This window comes from Petaurus breviceps, unplaced genomic scaffold, assembly GCF_028583685.1.
Source record: "Petaurus breviceps papuanus isolate PSGF00001 unplaced genomic scaffold, PetGlider_PUasm1.0 90686, whole genome shotgun sequence".
NCBI classification, from domain to species: Eukaryota; Metazoa; Chordata; class Mammalia; order Diprotodontia; family Petauridae; genus Petaurus; species Petaurus breviceps.
This window is the reverse complement of record NW_027187309.1, coordinates 9698975-9725233: the sequence shown is the minus strand read 5'-3', so window position 1 is coordinate 9725233 and position 26259 is coordinate 9698975. Positions and strand designations below refer to the sequence as shown.

The following is a 26259-nucleotide window of genomic DNA, read 5'->3' as shown; positions in this document are numbered from 1 at the left end:
GGAACTGTTTGTAGCAAAGAACTGAAAATCAGGGGACGCCCATCAATTAGGGAATGGCTGAATAAGTTGTGGCAGATGATTGTGATGGAATACTACTGTGTTATAAGAAATAATGAGAAGGATTGTTTCAGAGAAAACTGGGAAGACTTATATGAACTTGTGCAAAGTGAAGTAAAGTTCACTAGGTGAACATTGTACAAGTGTCTGATCAAGACAATGATACAAGACAATTCCAAAGGATCCATAATGAAAAATGCTATCCATCTCTAGAAAAAGAATGAATGAATGAATGCAGATTATAACATACTTAAAAAAACTTTCTTTGTTTCTTTTGGGGTTTTTTTTGCCTGTGATTTACTTTTGACACATGGCTAAGATGGAAATGTTTTGCACAACTTCATATGAATAACTGATATCAAATTGCTTGTCTACTCAAGGAAGGGTAAGGTAGGAAGGGAGAGAACCTAGAACTCAAAATTTTAAAAATGAATGTTAAAATTTTTATATGTAATTAGGAAATATTTAACAAAATAAAAATGTTTAAAAAAATCTAAAGAAGTAAAAAAAAATTCAAGTTTTTGCACAAGCAAAATCAATACAGACAAAAAATTAGAAGGAAAGATGAAAACTGGGGAAAATATTTTTTACAGCAGGTTTCTCTAATAAAGGCCTCATCTCTTAAATATGTGGAGAATTGATCCATATTTATGTAAAAAAGAACCACTGATAAATGGTCAAATTGATTAATGGTCAAATTGATATGAAGAGGCAGCTTCCAGAAAAAATCATGTCCAAAGGGCTATATAAAGTTCTACACACCCTTTGACCCACCAATGTCACTACTAGATCTGTAAAGAAAGGGGAAAAGGACCTATCTGCACAAAAATATTATAGCAGCTCTTTTTGTTGTGCAAAGAATTGGAAATTGAGGGAAATTCCATCAACTGGGGATGGGTGAACAAGTTGTGGTATATGACTGTGATGGAATATCAGGTTATGAGAAATGATGAGCAGGATGGTTTCAAAAAAATCTGAGAAGACTTATATGAGTTGAAGCAAAGTAAAATGAGCAGAACCTGAGCATTTTACACAGTAAAAGCAATACTGTCAGGATGATCAAATATGAAAAACTTAAGCTATTCTGATTAATACAATTATCCAGAACAATTCCAAAGGACCCATGATGAAAAACATTATCCACTTCCAGAAAGAGATCTGATGAACTTCCAATGCAAAATGAAGCAAACTTTTAAAAAAAAGTTTCTTTATGTTTCTCACTTTTTAATTTTATGTTTCAATATGGCTTATATAACTTCACATATATAATTGATATCATTTTGGTTGCCTTCTTAATGAGTAGGAGAAGGGCAGGAGGGAAGAATAGAAATTGGAACTCAAAAAAATTTAATGCATATTAAAATAAATAATTTTAAAAAGATAAAATAGCTAGTATTTACATTGCACCTTAATGTTTGCAAAGCATTTTACAAATGTTTTTTATCTGGTCTTTGCAAGAACCCTGTGAAGTGTTATAATTATTCCCCTATATCCAGTCTGTTTTTAAGGAAAGGTTAAGTCACTTGCTCAGGGTCATAGAACTATGTAAGTGTTAGCTATAATTATTATTAAGCCATAGTTTCAATGGGTGAAGGGGAGGTTCTAAATAGCCTCACAAAATCAGAAATTTTGAGCATTGTTTTAGATAACTAGCTAACAAGTTCCTTCCAAAGTCACTTTTTAATAAAGCTCAATGTCCTTTTAAACTCTGGATTAGGTCAGTGAAAAACCACAAATTAGGTGCTAATTTTTCTTTGGGAAATTTTGGTGGTAAGCTATATAAGCTACATACTTCAAGATAGCTCTCCTGACTCTGAGATTTGGGCAAATCTACCAGAGTTGATATGTCTTGAATATAGCAGGTACTAAATAAATGTATTGAATTGAATAGTTCAAGGCTCAAAGGCAGAAGAAACAGCCAACAAGAAAAGGAAAAATGGCCTGAGTGGAAATTGGGGAAGGTAGAGGTGTTCAAACTCCATGATGATTTGGCAGCAAATGCTCAAAATCCCAAATCTTAAACTCATAAATATCTATGTCCATATTTAAAAGATGTGTTTTTACAAAGCAGGAAACTGAGATTTACTTAGGTCATTCTTACATTTTGAAAATTTAAAAAAAGAAAGAAAAAAGAGAAGAAAAGAAAGGGAAAAGGGTAAGGAAAGGAAAGGAAAAAGAAAGAAGAAAAAACAAGAACAGCTTATACATATCCCTAATGTTCTCACTTTGTCTTCTGCTAGGGTTCTTTGGTGGCAGCAGATGTGACCAACAAATGTAACCCAACTGTTACACAGATCTCAGGCACTTAACTCTTAAGTTAAGACTTCCTGTTTCTGCAGCTGTGTTTCATACATTCCTAGACTTGAATTCTATTGTTTGCAATATGTAATATGTCAAAAGAATTTGCCTCATCTTTACATTCCCTCTTTAAATATAAACATTGTCCTAACCACTCTGCATTCAATGAGGGCTTGAAGGGAAATGAATCCAAAGAGGTCTCCCAACCCTCAAATGCCATAACTGATACCACTGTTGAAAACTTGTGGTTGGTCACTGGAGGAAGCAAGACTCAGCAGGAACTCTAAAAGCATCAGAGAGACAATGGGAAAGTGAACCTACCACTTCAATGAATTAAAATCAGGGAAGCATCAAATGCCAGAACTAGAAGATCATCTAGTCTGAGCCTGTTATTTTTAATATGAAGAAACTGACTCTTAGAAAGAGGAAAGGGTTTTAAAAGATAAAAGGAAATTTAGAAGTTTAATAACTTGTAAGTATGTTATCTTAAAATTGGATAAGGATTTGTAGATCATGACTTAAAATATATAATGGTAAAATGGTATGGGTTATGTCTTTTGATTTGTGTATAAATTGGATTTAAGTGAGGTAGAGTTGCACAAAGTTGTCAGCCTTACTCTCTTCTCCAGTCATCACAGTCCAGTGGCAGGACAGATTCAAGACAGCTGGTGATGGTTCAAGATGCAGTGGCTGACTTTGGTGTCTTCAATGTCTAACCAAGCTCAAACCACTCCACAGCACCTTCTTCAATGGCCTTCGTGGCCACTGGAACCAATTGTTCTCATCTTGCCCATTTACTTAGGTCATTCTTATACTTTGGAAATTAAAAAAAAGAAAAAGAAAAAAGAAGAGAAGAAAAAACAAGGAAAAAGTTAAAGAAAGGAAAGGAAAAAAAGAACAGCTTATACATATCCCTAATGTTCTCACTTTGTCTTCTACTAGGGTTCTAGAGAATTTCTTTGGTGGCAGTCATTAGAATAAATGTAACTCAACTGATACACTGATCTCCAGCACTTAACTCTTAAGTTAAGACTTTCTGCAGAAAGTCTTCACATGCTTGGGGTAGACATGCCTCTAACTCAACAACGGGTTTGAGACCCCCTGGTTACCCTCAATGTGGTTTAGCCTGGCCGCTAAAACCGGAATGTGGCCACTGGGCATGCTACAGCTTATTGCAGCCACAGGTGAGCGTTGGGTGGAACAGGTGAACACCGAAGGTGGAAAGCAACCCTGACATCACACCAGAGGTACTAGTCTTCCCTGAACATATCCTACACCTGGGCTTCAGACTAGGAACTGAATACTCTTAATAGGCCCACTAAAAATACAGCTGCTAAAGTTTTATGAATCTGATCAATGTAGTAACTAATTATGAAAAACTATCCATCCATATCTGCCTAACCACAGTGAGTAGCAGGTATGTCATAAGAAGACAAATAGTAGTGGAAAATACAAATAACTGACAGAAAATGATACTTTAAAAAATAGTGAGCAATCAGACTAATGACCTCAGGGGTCTTTATGTACAAAATATGGATATTAAACAAGACGAACTAGAGTTCCTAGCCTGTAAGTGGGTACATTCTACATTAAAGATATTGAGACTTAATAGGATGATCTTCAGAAAAGGAATATATATCTAAATGGAAAGATAAACCACTCAAAAGGACCAGAAAAGAGAGATAACAGATGAACATTTTGTATTAGAAAGATATACTCATGGAGGAAAAATATATAAACTGAAAGGAGAAATATAATAGAAAGTATTTGCAGAGATTAATGGGAAAAAGAAACAGGTGCTATTGTCATGGGTATATAATATAGATTTAGAGAAAACAAGGTAGAAGAATTATTACTATGCACTAAGAAACAATACAGAAAAACGTTGGAAGACCTCGAACTGATGCAATGTGACAAAAGCAGAAACAAAAATAATTTTTAAGAAAGAATTCAGGGAACATCATTATATATGATATTAAGGCAGTGATAGGGGACTTTAAATATTTGGACATCTGTAGGACCTCTATTTTTGCCAAATGCAGAACAATGATAGATCCCTCGCTGCCTTTCTGATAATTTCCTTCTTTGAAAGGTGATTGAAGCAAGGAGGGAAATTGTTCTTAATCTGATCCTGACAAAAGAGAAAGAGGTACTTGTTGAAGAAGAAATGACAAAAGCCTTGGGCAGAAATTACAATTGCATCTCAGAATTCATGAAAGTGAAGGAAAAAGAGACCAAAGAAAGTCCTACAAATACCTACTATTTTAGAAAAAATATATTTCATAAATTTTAGAAAAGTATTAGAAGTATTTCAAAAAAAGCAGATCTATCCAATGCTTGTGTTGCTTAATTTTCTATGCCAATGAAGATGAACCTGAACTGGGAAAGTGTGAAAAATGATTTTCTTTAGTGATCAGTATCTTGGAGAATCAGAGCTTCCCCATCCCCTTTCTTTCAAAATTCAGTTCTTCAGAAGGACATTAAGATCTAATCTAAATGGCTCTATTCCTGCTCACCGTATTGCCCAGACAGGTCTGGGAAAATGTTAATTCCTTCCTATGGTCAAAACAGATGATATGGAAAATGATGTCTCTTTGACCAGGATTAAGTGACCTAAGTCAGTACTCAAAACTCTCATTTCAATATAGCCCACCTCTCAGTGTGCTGACCAATCAGAGTGGATTGGCACCCCTTGGGAACACCTACTCTTCAGAAAAAGGCACACAACGCTGTACCCCCAACCCCCATACTAAGCCAGTTCTGGACTGTAACTCCCATGCAATGCATGTCAAGTCAGCTTAAGAGAAAAACATGGACAGAAAAACACAGCCTAATTTTGTTTGTTTTTCTTAGAACAAACTCTGTGAGAGGTTGACAAAAGATAGGTCAAAAAATGAATGAATATCAGGCAGCTGAAACCCAAGATAAATAAGGAAATAAAGATCACCTAGGTGCCCTCCCTGCGCTTCCCAAGGGTATAAAAAAAAAAGGTATATAAAAAAAGGGTACAAAAAAAACTGGAAAATGTGATTGTTGGTCTAAGGTCCACTAAGTTTGAACATTTGTGTCAGATAGAAGAGATGTAACAGGGTTGTCAATGGGAAAATGTTTCAGTTTTCAAAAAAAGGAAAATTAAGTAGATATTAAAAGAGCACTTAGGTGGCTTTAACAAGTTTTCAAGCCAAATGATAAAAACACTAGTACTCTTCAAATGACTAATGAAATCTTTAAATGCTTGAAATTGATTCCAGAACATATTACTCAACGGGCATTTTCTGAGCAGTTAGCAAAGAAACAGTGAACACTGAATGCCACTATGGCTTCATCAAGAATAACTAACAATAACAAAAACAAATTAATCTCATTTTCATTTTCAAAAGGATTATCAGAGTTGGAGATTAGGGGAATACAATACACACAGTGTACTTGGGTTTGAACAAAGCATTTGACAAAATTTGTCATGTCTGTCCTCGTGGAGATGATGTGTACATGTTTGTTAAAAAGTTGAAAGCACTATTACGTAGATACAGAATTAGTTGGAATGATTAGGCTCAAAATGAAATCTCTAATGGAATGGCCTAGGAATCTCTCTGTAACCCTGTACTCTTCTGCATTTTTATCAATGACCTAAATGAAGAAATATTAAATATGCAAATGACAGAAACCTGGAAGAGAAAAATCATATATTTGATGAGAAAGTCATGATAAAAAAAACTTTGAAATATTATTGTGCTATAAGAAATGATGAATGTAATGAATTCCGAATGAAAGATCTACATGATGCATACTCTTGCTTAAATCTCCAAATGTTTTTTAGAACTGCTCTCTAAACCATGTCTCCTCTACTTTGTACTTCTGAAGTTAATTTTTTGAACTAATAATAAGCATAAGATTTTATACTTATCCCTACTGAATTTATTTTATTAAATTTGGTCCAATCTGTAGCCTGTCGACACTTTTTTGGATCCTGACTGTCATCCAGAGTTAGTTGTTCCTTCCAATTTTGTGTGATCTGCAGATCTGATGAGCATTCAATCTCTCTCTACATTCAGACCAATGACAATATTAAATGGCACAAGATCCCTAGGGTGCTACACTGAAGATTTCCCTTAATGTTGACATTGAAACATTAACTACATTTTGAGTTTGGCTATCCAACCAGTTCCGCATCTATATAATTGTATTCTTATCAATCGGTCACTAAATAACTAATATTTGTTAGCTACAAACCAGACACTGTAGTAAGTGCTGAAAATACAAAGAAAAAAAAAGATCCTATCCTCAAGGAGCTCACATCCCGATGAAGCACACAATGCCTACACATGTAATTCAGCTTGCTTTATATATGTCCAGATCTCCTAATGTGGAAGCACACTGCTCCTGGAAAGGGTTCCCCTCCCATCTTCTCACCATCCGTGTAGAGGGAACTTCCCTTTGACTAGCTGCAGGGCCAGAACAGGCCGTGTCTTTAGAATCTGCCAGGCTGGAATGGTTGTGGCACTTTCCTAACGATTCAAGTAGATGAAGACTATAGTTCACTGACAATGAGGACATCATTAAACGAACCCATGAGAGGGAAAGACTTCCTTTCCCCTGATCTCTCTTTTGTCCTGTGACTATAAGATTTCCCTCAGCCTAGGGTTTCTGTTTCTGTCATCTGTTGTTTGTCTTTCTCAGTTTCAAGTGCTGAAGGCAGTCCCCACAGGACCCAAGAGTTTAAGCCACTATGACCTTGGAGTAAGAATTCTAGGCAGGATGTTGCAGCCAGCCCAGCACGGCAGCCCTGAAAAGCCTGAGTACCCAGGACTCAAGCGCATGGGGAGTTTTAGATTTAGAAGTGGAATAGTGCTCCAAAGGAACTGAGCTAAGTAAGGAACCTAATCTCCTTCCCCTCTCTGAGGCTGAGGTAAGGTAGTATAGGAGATGCAGGATGGATTAAGACCTATGTGTTAAAAAAGATGTCTGTATATTTGTTATACCTTTTGAAATAAATATTCATATACAAAAGCTAATCTTAATCTTAGTGGTTAAATGGAACTGAGGTCCAGGGGACCAAGCCCTACACCTGAGGAAAAATGGTAAGTTGGAAGTTGAAGCCTTTCTACCCCTACCTCCCCAAACACCTTAGGGGTAAGGGAGAACTGAGAAAAAGAAATGAAATGTAATGTGCCTGATATTCAGGAAGTAGGCACCAGGGTAGTTATGTTACACATAATTCATCCATACATGATACATACAAAGCAGATGGAAGGTAGTGTCAGAGGAGAAAGCAATGAAAGCTAGGCAGGTCAGGCTATAACAGGTGAGATTTGAGCTGTATTTTAAAGGAAACCAGGGAATCTAAGAGTTAGAAGTGAGGAAGGAGAACATTTCAGGCATGGGAAAAAGTCAGTACAAAAGAGGGACGTTTGATGAACAGCATGTAGACCAATTGGACTACAGAGTGCATGGAGAGGAAGGGGAACAAGCATTATTTATATAGCACCTCCTCTGGGCCAGGAACTGTGTTAAATCCTTGCTTATAAATATTATCTCATTTGATCCTCACAACAACCCTGCAAGGTAGATGCTATTATTATCCTCTCCATTTTACAGTTGAGGAAACTAAGGCAATAGAGGTTAAATAACTGACCAAAGGTCACATAATTAAGCTTCAGAGGCTGGATTTGAACTTAGGTTATCTAGACTCCAGGCTCAGCCCTCTATTCACTGTGTAATCAACTGCCTCTGAAGGAATACGATAGGTACAGATTGGGGCTATTTGCAAAGCATAGATAATTTCCAATTCCCTTAATGATATCAGAAGGGAATAATATGTAAGAAGGCTAGAGAGGTAGGTAGAAACAAGGTTGTGAGAGTTTTAAATGCTCAACAGAGGAGTTTATATTTGATTCTAGAAGTAACAGGAAGTCATTGGAGGAAGGAGGAAGAGGAACATGGTCAGCACTCTACTTTAGGAAAATCATATCGGTAATTATGAGGAGGATGGATTGTAGTAGTAGAGACTTAAAGCCAAGAGACCACTTGGAAGACTACTGTAATAGGTCAGGCAAGAGGTGACATGAGCATGAGCTATGGAGATGGCAGTTTGAGTAGAAAGAAGGGGACATACTGGAGAGATGTTGTGGAGGTAGAGAAAACAAGATTTGGCAACTGATTAGAAATATGGGGTGAGAAGAAATAAGGAGTTAAGGATGAAACAAAGATCGTAAACTTGAATTAATGGTAAGATGGTGTCTCCCTACACTCCTTATTAGGGAAGTTTAAACTAGGGGTGGGTTTGGGAAGAAAGAGAATGAATTCAGTTTTAAGCATGTTGAATTTGAAATGTTTACAGGAAATTCAGTTTTAAATGTCCAAAAGGCTGTTAGGTATGTGAGACTATAGCTCAGGGGAAAGGCTAGGGTTGGATACATAGATCTGGAAAATATAAAGGTTATCTTCCATATCTTCTTAAGTACTTCTATGATACAGATAAGTTATCAAATGCTTTGATTAAAATCTAGTAATTTAGATTTAAAAAATTTATATTTAAAAAAAAACCTGTAATATTCCCCTTAACCATCAGCTTAGTAGTGTTATCATAAAGGAAAACAAAGTGTAGTCTGACACATGAAATAAGTTTTCTATCTTTCACAAACAGATGACAAATCTCTTATATACAAATATAAACATCAAAATATCTTTGAAAATCAGCCAATAAACTTTGCTGAAATTGAGCCATTATCACAGATAAAATTGTTGCATCTAATCCCACTAACCTATAAAAACTTAAGGAAAATCTTTTTAATAGATAGTGTCATATGGGATTCATAAACTTCAAATTTATAGTATGGAGTAAAAAGTTCTCCAAATAAACACACCTAACGGAAGAGATCAAAACCACATGGGAAGAGGATGAAGTGTGTCTCACTGTCATCATCTTGTTAGCTACTGGCCCCAAAGATACTTTCAGTGAGGATACCGAAGGTTAGCCTGTGCTACAGCAGTTTATTAATTTGGCAGATATTAACCACAAAAACCTATAGGATGGTGACATTCTAGAATCATCTGAATTTGAGAGAACAAAAAATAACAATGATGCCACACAAAATTATCCAATTATCAACAAAAACTCTTCAGTAAATGGCCAAATCCAGTGGGTTTGCTTACAGAAATGGAGGGGTTCATGACAGTGATACAGGATAGAAAACACATTCTTAAGAACCTCAGACTTATTTGTCAGGGAAGAGTTTTCGAGGAAATTGTAGAAATTGCAACAGAATACTGTATGCTGAAAACCCGTCAGCAACTACCAAACATCTAGAAAGACAAGGACAAGCAGCCAAAATAATATACTAATTTTTAGTATATTATTAAATAAATAAATAAAGTATATTATTAAAAGAAGCTAATTTTTCTATATTTTTTTAGGCCTATAGGTCCTGTTGTGGATGAAACACTGATCTTGAAATCAGGAAGATCCAAATTCAAATCCTCTCTGTTTCGATAAGAGGCTTTCCGGATCTTTTTTTTTTTTTTAAAGCAATCAGGGTTAAGTAACTTGCTCGAGGTTACACGGCCAGTTATTTCTGGGTGTGGTGCTGAGTGTCTGAGCCCGGATTGGATCCCCAGGTCATCCCGACACTGGGGCCGGTGCTCTTACTCGCTGAGCCACCTGGCCGCCCCTTTCCTGATCTCTCTTAATGGTGCTGCCTTCTCTCTGATGATTATCTCTAACTTACTCTGTATATAATTTGTTTGGATATTGTCTCCCCTATAAAAATGAGAGCTCTTTGAGATCAGGGACTGTCTTTTGCCTCTCTTTGTATTCCCAGTACATATTCCTTGACACATAGTAGGTGCTTAATAAATACTTACTGACGGACTGCCTTCGACACTAGCTATGTAACCCTGACAATGCATTTAAACTCTCTCAGCCTCATCTGCAAAATGTGGATAATAACAGCTAGCAGCTATTTCACACTACTGTTGTAAGGATCAAATGAGATAACAAATGTAAAGTGTTTTCGCATATTTTCAAGTGCTATATAAATTATAGCTCCTCTTCATAAACTAGTAGACAATATATCCTTGTATTTAAAAATATGAATTTTAAAATATCCTTGAGAACTCAACCAGAATACTCTACTGGAACAAGAGTAATATCACAGATAAAACTATAGTCAATAATCATCCATACATATTTAAGAAAAACATTTTTCATAGATATTGCCATACTGAACACTCATAATCCTCAAACTATGTAGAAATAAAATCCTTAAAAACAGGGACCAAGCAGAAAGTTGTTGTTTTTTTTTAATGTGAAAATAAGAAGTAATTATTATCCCCACCATCTTAACTACTATTGAAGTTATTGTCTTGAGGATACTTTCAGTGAATCTATAGAAGGGGAGTCTGCATTCCAATACTTCCATTCAATTGTAAAAATAAAATTTATCTCCTTGTGCAATAATTTATGGAACACTAAAAATAAAAGGATAATATAATAAAAGGATTAGATGCAACAATAATAGTAGGTTAGTGACTTGCCTCAGGACTATTTCTATCTGGACCCCATGAAACATAAATATAAAACCAATAATAAAAATAATGGTAGTAATAATTATACATATATTATATATATATAATATATGTGTGTATATAATATCACCTTATAGTTTTAAAAGTATTTTTCAAAGACTCATTTTATTATATTAACCTTCTTTCACAGACAACACTGTGATTGTTGTTCTTGGAAGGCTGATAGTTGACAACATGCTAACTTTATAAGACTATGACACTGAGAGACCAAACACATCTATGGGCACCCAAAATAAAATTTGAGTTATGGGGATCTGTGTCTAATGGATTTATGTTTCTTGCCTAAGGTAATAATGGTTATCCCTGATAACCTACAAATTCAGTTAACTACAACCTCTCATTCTTGAAAGATGCCAGTCAAGGTAGTTACTTCAATAAATACATTCTAGAGTTACAATGAGGCAGGCAGTAGCTCAGTGGATAGAGCACTGGGCCTGGAATAAAGGAAGGCCTGAGTTCAAATCCACCCTCAGACCTTTTCTAACTCTGTAACCCTGGGCAAGTCACAACCTCTGAAGTCTGACAAAAGGATTCACTGGAGAAGAACACTCCAGTATCTTTGCCAAGAAAACCCTATGGACAGCTGGTCCATAGGGTCACAAAGAAATTGGACACAACTAATCCAAGTGAACAACAACAAAAAAAGTTAAAATAAATTAATTAATTTAAACAATTAATTTAAAACAATTCTATACAGACAGACTCACAAAATCTTGGAGCTGGAGAAATTCTCTCAAAAGGACATAACCGATACAGGATTTTAACTGATATTCTAAAATTAATATTCTAAAATTTAAAAAAGGGGCTAAATTCCTACAGTTATTAGCTTTCTACTCCCAACTACTGATATCACATCCTTGCTACAGTAATAAGCCTATACATGGGTCAATAGTTAAACCTTGACAACAGAAAATGTTTCCACCTAGCATTTTTCAGAACTATATCAGAAATTTGTTTTCAGAGAATTATTCTACTGATTTAACTTAGGCTGGAATGAATATAACTCACTTTTGCAAAATGTCTTTAATTCCCCAGAGGAAAGGCTTTATAAATGCGAAATCTAAGTTGAAAATTTTTAAAAGTTTATACAAAACAAAATTAGAAAGAATTGCAGGCAAGTTAAATTTTATTAATATTGAAAATAATGATGTATTAAAAACACATTGAATGTATAGAAATGATGGAAAATATAAACTGTATAGATGGCTATGTATATGATAAAACAAATCCAATCAGAATTAAATGAACATGTTTCATCTTAAGCAAATCCATCTGTAAATACAATCATGGAATTATTTTTGCTTTTTAAAGGATCACTAACAGTTTTGTTGATGGTGACCATGTAAGTCACATTATTTCTAATTCAAACACTGGAAGATCAATCATTTGATTGTAAGAGCACTCATTCTAAATCTGTTCTAGCCTTCTTTTAGCTATTGGTTAAGCAACAATCATTATGAAAGGTAATCTGCCTCCTTTCTCTATTCTTAACCTCTACTCTTACCACATTCTTAGCTTCTTGGGATGAACACTGTCCAAAAAAATGACAATCCACCAGGAGTGTGGTTCAAAGGAATAATGATATATAAACTACTCATTTTAAAATGTACAGATTAACAAATGCCAATACATTACTCACCCATTCATAAGAAACAATCCAGCAGCCGCGGGCAATTCCCAACAGTACATTCAGAGTTCGACGAGGTTCCCCTGTAACTACATGAGTTGTAGATTCACATACATCACATGAAAAAGAAAAGTCCTTCAATTTGTCCACCACCTGCATGATGATATTCTGTTTCCTGCCAAACAGGAAATTAAAAACACAATTTAAATCAAATATCTCCTGCACCAGGCACATACACTCAAGTAACCAGAATAAAAAGATAAAGCTAAATTTATTATCCTATTAAAAAAAATTTGAACCAGACTTTTGATTTCATTGGTACTTAGAACTTTGGATGGGAAAATTCCCTTTACTAATGCAGACTGGGGCTTAATCTACAAATTAAGTGTGCTTGAACTGCCTGGGGCACTGAGAGGTTAAATGGTTCCTCCAGGTTTATAGAGTCTGTCAAAGGCAGGACCTGAATCCAATTCTTTCTGACTCTGAAGATAGCTCTCTACTTATTATACCACGCTGCCTCATATTTAATTCTTCATTTCTTCCAAATTGGTGATTTTTTTTTCCTTTTTTTGAAATTACTAGAGAAGGTAGAAAGAATATGGGGTTATGTAGGAAGGAAAGCAACAGGTTGACAACTGTCTCCTCTTAAATATGAGGAAACTGAGTCCCGGGAAAAATGACATGACTTGTCCAAGGTCAATTAATTAATGGCAGGGCTAAAAGTAAGCCTAGGTTTCCTGACTCTTAGCTTAGTGCCATCTCCTCTATATATGAATGCCCCTTGGGTAATTCAAGACATTTCTTTGGATAGGATATTGTTTTCACAGACTCCATTACAATTTCAATGTTATTTCCAACTCTTATAACCAAAATGTCTTTACCTTTATATTATCTTAGGATCACAGATTCACAGATATATAACTAGAAGGGCCTTCAGAAACCAAATATCCAACCCTCTCATTTTAGAGATGAGGAAACTGAGGTGCCCAAGGTCATATAGATAGCAAGTGATATCATCCCCTTGGAAGACTGTGGAGAAATTTCAGTAAGTCCACAAAATTAGATGAGAAAAAGTAACTTGCATTTTTATTTTCATCAACTTTTGGTTTCCTTGGTAATTCTATATATTTTACTATGTATTTAAAAGTATTATTCTAAAATGGGGTCCATAGCCTATATCTGCTACTGAAAGGGGTCTATGACACAAAAAAAAAAGTTTGAGAAGTCCTGCTATATAGGCAGTCCTCAAAATCCTTTTTTATCCTTCCTATAACAGAAAGTATTTCCTTTATCAAGTATACAACAGCTCTTTCCATCTACTGAAGAGAATGGAATCATAGAATATTAGAGTCACCGGGGGCCATCTTGTCTAACTTCTCATTTTACAAAGAAAGGACTAGAGATCCAAAGAAGGGAAGTGGTTTATACAAGACCACTCAGGCTATCTACTGGCAGACTTAGAACTATAATTTAGGTCTTCATATTCTTATTTTAGAGCTGCTTTCCCAAGAAGGAACCTCAACTCTGTGTCACTAATTATGTAATAACCTCCAGGGGCCTCAGTTTCCTCATCTTTAGAATTAAGGGGTTGGTCCAGATGATCTTTTAGGTTTTTGCCTCTTCTAAACTTCTATAGGTATCAATGCTAACATCTGAGAGCTGTCTGGTTGTCATATGACTGACAAGTGTCTTTCCAAGGCAGGGATGCAGTATGTTATAATAAAAACAACATTGGCTTTAGGGTCAGAGAAGCTGATCTGAACAAGCCTATCTTTGAAGATTAGTACCTGTGAGGCCTGAAACTTCCCAGTACCTCAGTTTCCTCATATGTACGTTAAGGAGATTAGACTACATGGTCTCTGAGGGCCCTTCATACTCTTCCACATATGATAGGAATTATATATCTATCTCTCAACGTTTATCCAAAAGCAATGGAGGGGAAAGAAAAAGTAAAAATTATGAGAGGAACAATGAAGGAAAAAATTACTTTAAAAAAGTTTTATTTGTAAGCATGGGATTTCATGAGTAGGTAAGGACCACGTTTTTGTTTGTACAAAAATGTGTGATTTAAAGAAAATTATACCCACATCCAAAATCAAATGATTTCAACATTATTTCACTTAAAATATATTGAACTCATTTAGTGATACATAAGGAAAAAATTATAGAAATTAAAAAAAAACATTAATCATAAACAGGGTGTTTCAAGTATCAGCCCCTTTATTCCATGCTGTGAAACAAAAACAAACATCTTGATAAAAAGTGTTTTAAATATACATATCCTTCCCCTCAAACACAACCCAGTTTGGATTTTCATACAGATGTCATTACAATTTGATGAATGTTTCAAAACCTGAAAGAGATGTGTGTGTGTGTGTGTGTGTGTGAAAAATCATACAATCCTTTCTTTGTCTTCCCTAAAAGCAGAATTTTAAAAACTACAACCAAGTATAACAGAATATGGAACCATATTTGTGTTGGATGTTCTTTCTTGTGTAAGTGTTTAAGAAGGATGATAAGAAGATGCCAGAAAATTAACTCTTCCACAAATTTTCAGGGATAACTGCCTCTGATGATTCACCACAGAGGAAATGGTATCCTACCAAACTAAAGTGACTGCTTTTTTAAGAGCTTGAAAAATGCATGTGCAGCCCAGGACAGCCTCAGAACATGGTAACATTCTTTACAAAGCAATTATACTTTACATGGAAGGGGAAAGAGGCCAAACCCTTAGCTTGTGATTAATTTGTGGGCATAAGGACAGCAAAGCATTGTATAAGCACTGCCTTTTACTTCCCATATGACCCAAGTAATGGTCTCATTTTTATCCCTGTTGGTTTTCTAACACTGACATTAGTTGGCAGAGAGTAACAGGGGCAACCATTTAAATTTTACACAAACTACATTCTTTGGGTTGACTATAAATAAGTTTCATTCAGTTCAGCATGTGAAAGTAAATGCCGTTTATATTCAGCTAACATTTTGCACAGAATAGGAAGTTATCAAAATAACTAGTACTTACTCAGAGGACATGCTTGTCATGACTAATGTTCTTGTTGGCTAGAGATTTCAAAAGAAAAGGAACAAAAAAATAAAAGGTCAAAAATATGAAAATCATTTTTTTCCCACAGAAACTTTACTCTAGTAGTTTCTATCAAAATTACAGCACTAAAATAGCATGGAAGAATGAAGGGTTGGTTCAGTGGCACAATAGAAAGGTTTCATATTCCTGGAAGAGAAACTCCTATAATGGTTGCAAACCTTAAGCTACTCAAAATTTAAGGCCCCAATCAATCAGCATTAAAAATAATAATGTATATAATATTTTACTGCTTACAAAGTATTTTATACATGTTATTTAATCTGAACTCACAAGACCCTATGAAGCAGGTGTTATCTCCAATTCCATTTAAGGAAACTGAGGCAGTGGTCAAGTGATTTACCTAGGGTTATATAACTAGTAAGTGTCTTTATGAATTTGAACTCAGGCCTTCCTAACTTCAAGTCTAGCACTCTATCCCCTATGTCACTAAAGGCATATCAGGTGACAGATGCTGTGCTAGGTCCCTTGGATATAAAAAGAAGAAAAAAGCAACATTCCCTGATATCATGGAGGTTGCATTTTTCTGTGGGAAACAACAAGTAATATACATATATACACACACATACATATATACATACACTACATGAAAAATAAAACTTAGCATGAGGGAGTTTGGGAGATGTCTATTTCTCCTCAACTAGCCAGCCACACCATGTATGCCAATATTCCTTCATATTTTCCTTTTACCTGGGGATGAAAGAGAAGGCTACATCTGCAGGTGTGAGAATCACTTTTTCAGAGAGATATGGCTCTAGTGTTCTTTTATTCTTCTAAAACTGAGCTCATTCTATTACATGAATTAAACTTTAATCAAGGCTTTGATTCTTCATGGAACACTCTGGCAGGAAATAGCCCATTTTTGTGTTCAGACATTTCCAAGTAAGTAAATAAGAGAAGCCATAGAGAAACAGTGATCAAACTCATTGCTGTAGTGACAGAAGAAGGATGATGTAGAGAAATTTAAAGGACTTGTTCACAGTGGAACAATAAATTAAGGTAGAAGACAACCCCAAACTCAAAATTCTTTATTTGGTGTTTTATTCCTGTGGCTATTTCATTCTGTAAAGTCACAAGGATATTCTTGCAAGGAATATACTTTAGTCTAGAAAATGGCCAATGTTAATCTTTCTTTTTGTCTTCTTGTTGAACACTGATTGTCAATGGCATTAGGATTGCTAGCCCTCTCTGTCTGGTGTTCTATCTATTAATATCTTGAAAGGAAATAGGGCTATGAATAGGGCCCCTGTTGTGGTGTTTGGGTGGAGGAAAGGGCAGTTAGTTCCAACTCAATGAGAAACCTAAGTAGGATAGTACATCGCATCACAGACTGAAATGGAGGAATTGTTTTCACAGAGAAACTTAAAACCCAAGATGGGAGAAAGAATGGGAAGGAAAAATATACACAAGGCAGGAAAACAACTAAAAAAAAAAGAATACTGCACTTCCACATTCCTCTGACTTACAGCTGTCTGATAAAAAATCAAGTAGATCAAGAGTTCATTTAGACAGAATTATTCTGGCTACACAGCCATAACACTGGTGCCCCCTGGAGCTGGGTATTTAAGATTACTAAGAAGGGTTACATATAATTAAAGCTCATAGAGCAATAGTCACCCATTTGCAGAGGTATGCCAGAAGGTCTCTCTGCATAGCCAGAAACACACTGGACATGTAAAAAGTCCAAGTTTTGAAAAAGGATTATCTGTAATGCAAATGTCAAGTCCCCTCTAGATTGAGCTAAGTAGAATTAATAAAATCAATGAACCAGTTGAATGTACTCTCTTGAGGCTCTTAGATTTTGAGAAGTCTGAGAACCTGGGCAAAGAAAAGTCAAATGAAATAATGTATGAAAGCACTTTATAAACTTTAAAATAAATGTGAGGTTTTAATATTATGATGATGCCAAATCTGCTGCTATTTGGAAAAGGTTTGTAATCTGCTTATCTTGCCTGAGTCAATGGAACCAAGCCTTCTGAATAGCCCTATCTATAAAAAGTCAGATTCCAAATAAGGATACTAACATACTTGGTATATCTAAAAAGTAAAGGAGTAGGAACACTATCAGTAACCACAGGCTGCATATTCTTTCTAATGTGCTCACTGAACACATATAACAACTTGACTTCCCACCATCTGTACTACTTGGTATCAACTCCATAAACATCATGCTCCCCTTCCCCTACCCCACTGTCAGGATAAGGGCACCCTGAGTAAACTCATCATCACAAAGACTGCTTTAGTTCTGGTACTCACACCTCATTAGTACCCTCAGTAACATCTGTTCCTCTGGTTGGGAGGGTTAGAAGACAGCAAAAAACTTCTCCTAAAGTCTCCCTTTAATGAGGGCCTAGTAGCTCAGTCAACTCTTCATTTCCTACCATCTTGACTGCTTAGTTTTGACTCCATCATCACCATGCCTCCATGCTGGGGACCCCTCTCCTTCCCATTTCCCCCCTCTCACTTTTTTCCTTCCTTTTGTGAGTTGTCTTCCTGTATTAGATTGTAAGTTCCTTGAGGTCAGGGTCTATCTTTTTCTTATTTGTATCCCCAGTATTTACCATAGTGTCTGGCACATAGCAGTTATTTAATATTTATTTGACTGCATTGTATAACATATACATATATTCATATCTATAACTGTATTAGAAACTTTTATACGTATATATAAAAAGTAAAGATAGTCTAGATTGTATATTAAAGGAATTATCCAATTCAAGATGAACATTTGCAAACATAATACAATTTAAATAATTTAACAATATTATATTATTCTATTAATTAATATATATGGGTTTTTTTTTCCTTTTTGGAAGGGGGCAGGCAGGGCAATTGGGATTAAGTGAATTGCCCAGGGTTACACAGATAATAAGTGTTAAGTGTCTGAGGCCATATTTGAACTCAGGTCCTCCTGACTCCAGGGCTGGTGCTCTATTCACTGAGCCACCTAGCTACCCCATAATATGGTTTTTAAGGAGGAAAAATGATCACTATTTATTTTAAACAATAGAAGTACATCACTGACATCTCAAACATTATGTTTAACATTAGCAACTTTTAATCCTTCTGAGAACTGATAGATAGTAAGTAATCAACATACTTGTTGAATGATATGGTAGACTGTAGGCATACTTGGTATACAAAGTGAAGCACACTCCAATCAGGCTGACTACCCTTTTTTCCCTCCCCATTCTGCTTTTGACTTTCCAGACTACCCCACAACCCCTTAGCTACCTTCTGACCATGAAATATACCTCCACCTCTTCTCTTATAGCTGAGTTCCTCCAATGGCCTCCATTTTGGGGAGAAGCCCAGGTCAGCCATCCTCCATTTCTCCTCCTGGCTCTACTTTTCATTTTCTGGATTCCACCAACATACCCCTTATACCACTGCCTCCTCCCCATTCTACTTTTCAGATTGCTTTTCTGTGCTGTCCTCCCCCCATTAAAGTGTAAAGGTAAATATTATCTTTCTTTTTGCTTGCATATGTATCCCTGGCTCTTAGCACAATTCTTGGCATATATTAAATAAAGTCTGATAACTGTTTTCTTGCCACTCTGCTAATAAAAAAGTAGATATCTCTTAAACAATATTGAACTATGGATGAAAAAGACAAAATACGAATACTGTAGCATGGTATAGTAGATAGAGAGAGGGTCTTGAAACCAGGAATATTAGGGTTCAGGTATTGCCTCTGACACTTACTGGGTATGTGAACTTGCACAAGACCTACTTAGTACTCAAGGTAATTCTCAAAGATTTGCAGAGAAGGAGCCTTCCTTTTCTAGTAGAAAGAGTTTCCTATACCAGTGAAATCACAGTTCCACTCTCTATCCCTATCCCTGTTGAAAAATTGAGCAACAAACAGACTAAGAACAATATTATAAAAAAGAAATTCTACTCCGGTTCAAGCATTGCTTGAAATGTTGTTAAGACAAGTAATTTGGCCTTTCTTTTTCTCGTATGTCTCACATAGCAAATGAGGAGATTGCTACTAAATTAATTTTTTTCTTTTTTCAATTAAGAGGCATTTATTTTCTTTTCCTCTCACCTATTTAAAAGGAAAAGAAAAGCAAAATTTTGTAATATGTATAGTCAAACAAAATAAATTCCCACATTAGCCATGATCAAAAATGCATGTCTTATTCTTAGTCTATGACATTTGTCAGGAGCTGGCTTCATCATCATTCCTCTGGAATTGTGGTTAGTCCAAAGCAGCTTTTCTTTATAAGTTATTATTCTATAAATTGTTCTCCTGATTCTGCTCACTTTACTCTGCATCACTTCACAAGGTTTTTCTGAAGCTTTCCTCTTAGTAATTTTAATGGCAGTTATATTCTAGTACAATGTTATATCATAGTTTATTAAGTCATTACAGAATCTTTCAGTACATATTGGCAACTGATACCCAACCCTAGGAATTTAGGTTGCCCTAAATTGGTTGCCCTTCCTATGTTCCTATAGAGTACCATCTTACAACATGAAGCTCCTCTATCTCTCTGAAAGAAGACTCTTGTAAACAACATACTCTTGGGTTCTGCTTTCTAATCCATTCATAATTACTAACTCATTTCCTTCTGTTCTATTTTCTTCTGTTTATCTTTCTCTCTCTCTCTCTCTCTAAGACTATTTTGCTTTTGACTACTGCTTCCCTTAATTTGTCCTCCCTCTTATCACTACTCCCATCTTTTTTTAGTCCCTTCTCCTTCTACTTTCCTGTGGTGTAGGATGGATTTCTATGACCATATGAGAGAGGATAGAGATAGAGATAGACGGAGAAAGTATATGAATATACGTGCATATTCTTCCTTCTTGGAACCAGTTCAGATGAGAGTGAGGTTCAAGATTTCTTGTTGCCCCTTATTTTACTCTTCGCGGTAAAACTCTTCCTTGCATATTTCTTTTATGTGAGATAATTTTCCTATTCTTCTTCCTTCTCCCTTCTCCCTGTGCATGCCACTTTCTTACCTTTCCAGTGTTTTTTTTAGATCATCTCAACATAATCAACTCATACCCATGTACTCTGTCTATATGGGGTCCTTTTAACTGTCCAAATAATAATAAAGTTCTTAGGAGTTACATTTATCATCTTCCCATATAGGAATATAAACAATTTAATCTTATTGAGTCCCATGTGATTTCTGTTTCATGTTTACCTTTTTATGCTTCCCTTGAGTATTGTGTTTGAATGTCATATTTTCTATTTAGCTCTGGGTTTTTCATCAGGAATGCTTGAAAATCGTTTATTCCATTAAGGGTACAATTTTTCCTGTTATACTCAGTTGTACTGAATAGGCTATTACTTTGCATTCTGGAACATCATATTTCAAACCTTCCTTCTCAAGCTCACTTTACAGATGAAGAAACAGAAGTAAACAAGGTTAAGTGACTGGCCCAGGATCACAAAGCTAATAAGTATCTGAGGATGTATTTGAATTCAGGTCTTCCTGACTCCAGGTCTCATGCTCTATCCACTGTGCCACCTAGTTACCTCCTTTTCTCTTTGACTGGGGAACTCTGAAATCTGGTTTTAATATTCCTGGGAGTTTTCATTTTGGGATCTTGATGATCAATGGATTTTTTCAACTTTATTTTACCCTCTGGTTCTAAGACGGCAGGGCAGTTTTCTTTTATAAATTTTTTTTTTTGTTTTTTTGGAGGGCAATTGCTGTTAAGTGACTTGCCCAAGGTCACAGGGCTAGGTTTTGTGTTAAGTTTCTGAGGCCAGATTTTAACTCAGGTCCTCCTGACTCCAGAGCCAGCGCTCTATTCACTGCGCTACCTAGTTGCCCCCTTTATAATTTCTTAAAGAAGATGTTCTAGGCTCCTTTTTTTTTTTTTAATCATGGCTTTCAAATAGTCAAATCATTCTTAAATTATCTCTCCTTGGTCTATTTTCTAGGTCAGTTGTTTTTCTGATGAGATATTTCACATTTTCTTCCATTTTTTCACTCTTTTGACTTTGTTTTTTTGTTTCTTAATGTCTCCTAGAGTCATTAGCTTTCACTTGCCCGATTTTAATTTTTAAAGAATTATTTTCTTTAATTAGGTTTGCACCTCTTTTCCCATTTGGCTAATTTTGTTTTTAAAGGAGTTATTTTCATCAGTTAATTTCTGTATCTCTTCTATCATTACACTTAACAAACACACAGCAAAATGGCCCCTACCCTAAAGAAATTTATATTCTTTTTTTTTTTCTTTTTGCTTTTTGGTAGGGCAATTGGGGTTAAGTGACTTACTTGCCTAAGGTCATACAGCTAGTTTTTGTGTTAAGTGTCTGAGGCCGGATTTGAACTCAGGTCCTCCTGACTCCAGGGCCTGTGGTCTATTCACTGAGCCACCTAGCCGCCCTTAGGAACTTATATTCCAAAGGAAGAAGGTAACATATACATTTGTGCAGCTGAAACTGGTTAGTGAGAATGTACATAAGAATTGTTTCATATTAATAGAAGGATAAGGAAAAAATGTCTCAGAACTCTAATAATCTTAAAGAGCATAGAAAAGGTAAATGAGACAGAAGTTCCATAGTTGAGTTTTTTACTATTTTGATGGCATCAGGGAAAGACAGAAATAGGAGGGAAAGAGGTCTATACTGGGGGGGAAAGGTACATAATATGAAGAGTATTTAAACATAGGGGAAGGGATTAGAAAAAAAGGAATCTTACAATCATTGTTTTCATATTAAGTAGATAAAAGAAAATTGAATACAATTATGCACACTCATACCCACATATAAAGACTATAGTAGATTGGGGCAGCCACGTAGCACAGAGAGTAAGGGCACCGGCCCCAGTGTTGGGATGACCTGGGGGATCGAATCCAGGCTCAGATACTCAGCACCACACCCAGAAATAACTGGCCATGTAACCTTGAGCAAGTTACTTAACCCCAATTGCTTAAAAAAAAAACAGACTATAGTAGAGAAATATATTAAACTTAAAATAGTAGGCAATAGGACCAAGGGAGACGAAATATGCTTACAAGGGAGGGCAAGACAAGTAACTTAAATAGTCGTAAGGTAAACAACCTCAAAGGTCAAAGAAAGGGAAATTTAGGGGAATGGAAAAACAATAAAAAACCTAGGACTAGGAATAGGGAAAGAGAAGAGCTGAAAACAACAGAATCAGGCCATTTCATTGACAGATCACAAGACATTTAAAGTGTCAGGGAAACTCTCCCTCTTTTACCACATTTTTCTTATTTGTAAAGAGAGGGATGGGAGCAAAGACAGGAAAAGTTATTAGACAAAAGGATGTAGGGAAATGTACAACTAACATTCAAAATTGTGAACATGAATGGAACGAGCTCACCCATAAAATGGAAGAAGTTAGCAGAACAGATTAGAAAACAAAATATAAAAATATGTTCTTTACATATTTTACAAGAAACACAAAAATTCACATAGAGTTAAAAGGAGGAATTGAAACAAAAATCAAATTGTTAGTTATCAAAAAGGAAAAAGAAAAATTCACAAGTGAGTGTGAAACAAATTATTAGAAATAATTTTGCCCAATTCTATGTTAAAAAATTAATAACTTTGAAGCAAATGAATGAAGTAGCCTAATATCAGAAAAAGAAACAGAATAAGGGATAAATAAACTTCCAAAGAAAAATTCTAGGATCATATAGATTAACAAGTGAATTCAGGCAGCCATTAAAAAAAATTTTAATTCCAATATTACAAAAACTGCTTGCACTAAGTGGAAAAGAAATCACCCTTCTGATCTCTTTCTATGATACAAATAATTTTCTAATACTTTCAACAAAGAGAAAAAAATACAGGAAAAAAATTATAGACCAATATTCCTAATGAGCATTAATGAAAACATTAACTTTCTTAAGAGAGATAACTTTTTATTGCAAAAATGGTTGCTTATAATCAAGTGAAATGCAGGTCCTAGAAAGGCAGTCAGTTAACAAGTAATTATGAAGAAGACCAGCCCCGGAGTCAGGAGGACCTGTGCTCAAAACCAGCCTCAGAAATTTGACACCCAAAAGCTGTGTAAACTCGGACAAGTCACTTAACCACAACTGCCTTGAAAAGTAAACAAAAAACCCCCAAACAAACAAGTAATTATGAAGCACCTGCACTGTGCTAGGCACTGCTAAGCACTAGGAATATAAATAATGGCAAATACACAGTTTCTTGTCTTCAAAGAGTTCAGTCTAATGGGATAGGCAGCATGCAAAGGTTGGGGACTGTAACACACTAAAGGTTTAACACAGTGGGGTAAGATTACTATCTTGAGGTAGCACAGCAAGTAAGAGTGCCGGCCCCAGTGTTGGGATGACCTGGGGATTGAATCTGGGCTCAGACACTTAGCACCCACCCAGAAACACCTGGCCATGTAACCTTGAGCAAGTTACTTAACCCAATTGCTTAGGAGTGGCCAGGTGGCTCAGCGAGTGAGAGCACCGGCTCCAGTGTTGGGATGACCTGGTGTAATGGGAATGCAAATTTGGAAGATCTTCCCTGCCCCTAGGCTAAAATGCACCTGAAACCTGGGGAGGGAGGCTTGTTTTTCAGTAGATACTTCTTGATTGGCCAGTGAGTCAATAAGGTTGTTACATTCTCTGAGCCAGGAGAAGGCTATATAAGCCCTGATGTGTAGCTTTGTTTTGGGACTCACTTTGAGAAGTGTTCTGTGATTTGATCTAAATTTTGGGAAGCCGTTGTTGAGAGTCCCCCGGCTTTGAAAAACCCAGATGTGGAAACCCAGATGTTGACTGGGTATGGATGTAATGGTTGGACAGTTTGGAAATCTGTCTACTTGATCTGTTTCTATCTTGATAATTCTGCCTATATGCTTTGAAGTTCGGGGTGCTGACCTTTTTCCCCTGAACAAGGTAAACGATATATGTCTGACTGATTAAAGTAAGCTTGTTAACCCATTTTGAGTTGCTTTTCTTTAACAAAGCAGATCCAAGAACCTGTGGTAGCTGAAAACCCTGAGGACGCTTGGGGTGCTTGCTGCTACACCTGGGGATCAAATCTGGGCTCAGATACTTAGCACCACACCCAGAAATAACTGGCCATGTAACCTTGAGCAAGTTACTTAACCCGAATTGCCCTCCTAAGTAGATAAGTTAAGGATGCAGGGGAGAAGGAAGTTTTTTTTAATTAAATTTTATGTTTATTTTTAGTTTACATCATTCATTTCCACAAGATTTTGAGATACAAATTTTCTCCCTATCTTTCCCGTACCTACCACCCCAAAACAGTGATCCTACAGTTTATCCCCTCTCCCAATCTGCTCTCTCTTATATCCTTTCCCATCCCCCCTCCAACTTTTAAGTAGGGCAAGAAAGATCTCCATACCTCAGTGCCTGTATATCTTATTTCCCAGTTGCATACAAATAATAATAATAATAATATATTTTTTAAACATTTGATTTTACAACTGTGAATTCCAGATTCTTTCCCTTCCTCCCTCATTATCCACCCTTACTGGGAAGATAAGCAATTCAATATAGGTTGTGCATGTGTAGTTACGTAAAACATTTCTATAGTGGATATATTGTGAAAGACTGACTATATTTCCCTCCATCCTATCCTGCCCCCCACTTGTTCTATTCTCTACTTTAATTCTGTCCCGTTTCAAAAGTGTGGCCTTCTAACTCCCCTCCCCTCCATCATCCCCCCTTTTATCCCCTTCCACCCTACTTTCCTGTTGGGAAAGATACCTAATTTAGTGTGTATGTCATTCCCTCCCTAAGCCAAATTCAATGAGAGTAATTCCCTTTTGCCTTCCTGTTCTTCCCCTCCATTGTAACAGTTTTCCCTTGCCTCTTCTATATGAGATAGTTTACCCTATTCTGTCTCTCCCCATCTCTTCTCATTATATTCCTTTCTCACCTCTCCATTTCACCTTTTAAATATCATCCCTTACTATTCAATTGATCTGCCTAGTTGGTCTCTCTCCCTTTCTGATGTTATTTCCTATTCTGCCATTTAAATGTTGAATCCCCTGGTGGAAGGTAATCCCTTCAGGATTAGACTACTTCCTGTTTCCTCTTTATATTTGCAGGGTCAAGCACAATGTCCCAAAGAGAGCTGGCCCTTAATAGATGCTTCTTGAGATGAACTGATGTTACCATGAACACAAATCTATGATGAAGTGCTCAAGAGTTGTTAGTTTGATAATAACATTTTTGTCAGTGTCTTGGGTGTAATTTAACTAAAAATAATTTATAAGAGCCTTAATTACTGACTGGGCATGCCTCAGACAAACTGAGACCTGGGAAGGAGCTTAAGAAGGTCAAGGTCTCCACTGCATCTGGAGCCATCTCCAGTTGTCCTGACCTATATCTTGTCACTGGACCCAGATGGCTCTGGAGGAGAGAGGCTGGTGACTTTGCACAGCCCTGCCTCACTTAAATCCAATTCACTTGCAAGTCAAGACATCACCTTCCTGATGTCATGAACCTCTTTGAGAACGAAGGACAAACAACAACAACATCTCAAGATTACAGAAATGTATCCCCTTTTTGCTCAACTGGGGAATGGCTGAACAAGTTGTGGGATGTGATTGTGATGGAGTACTGTTGAGCTATAAGAAATGACAAGGGTGGTGGTTTCAGAAAAACATGGCAA

General features: G+C 36.2%; 1 protein-coding gene across 3 annotated transcripts in view; it reads right to left on the bottom strand.

The window, feature by feature from the left end:
- The window catches only part of MCPH1 (microcephalin 1), a 389489-nt gene that overhangs the window by 245982 nt on the left and 117248 nt on the right, over positions 1-26259 (bottom strand). For all 3 annotated transcript variants that reach the window (XM_069065409.1, XM_069065408.1, XM_069065410.1), the window contains 2 exons: positions 15588-15625; positions 12578-12740 (listed from right to left, as the gene is read on the bottom strand). In XM_069065409.1, the coding sequence (XP_068921510.1) occupies positions 12578-12740; positions 15588-15625 (201 nt within the window). The remainder of the gene's footprint in view (positions 1-12577; positions 12741-15587; positions 15626-26259) is intronic.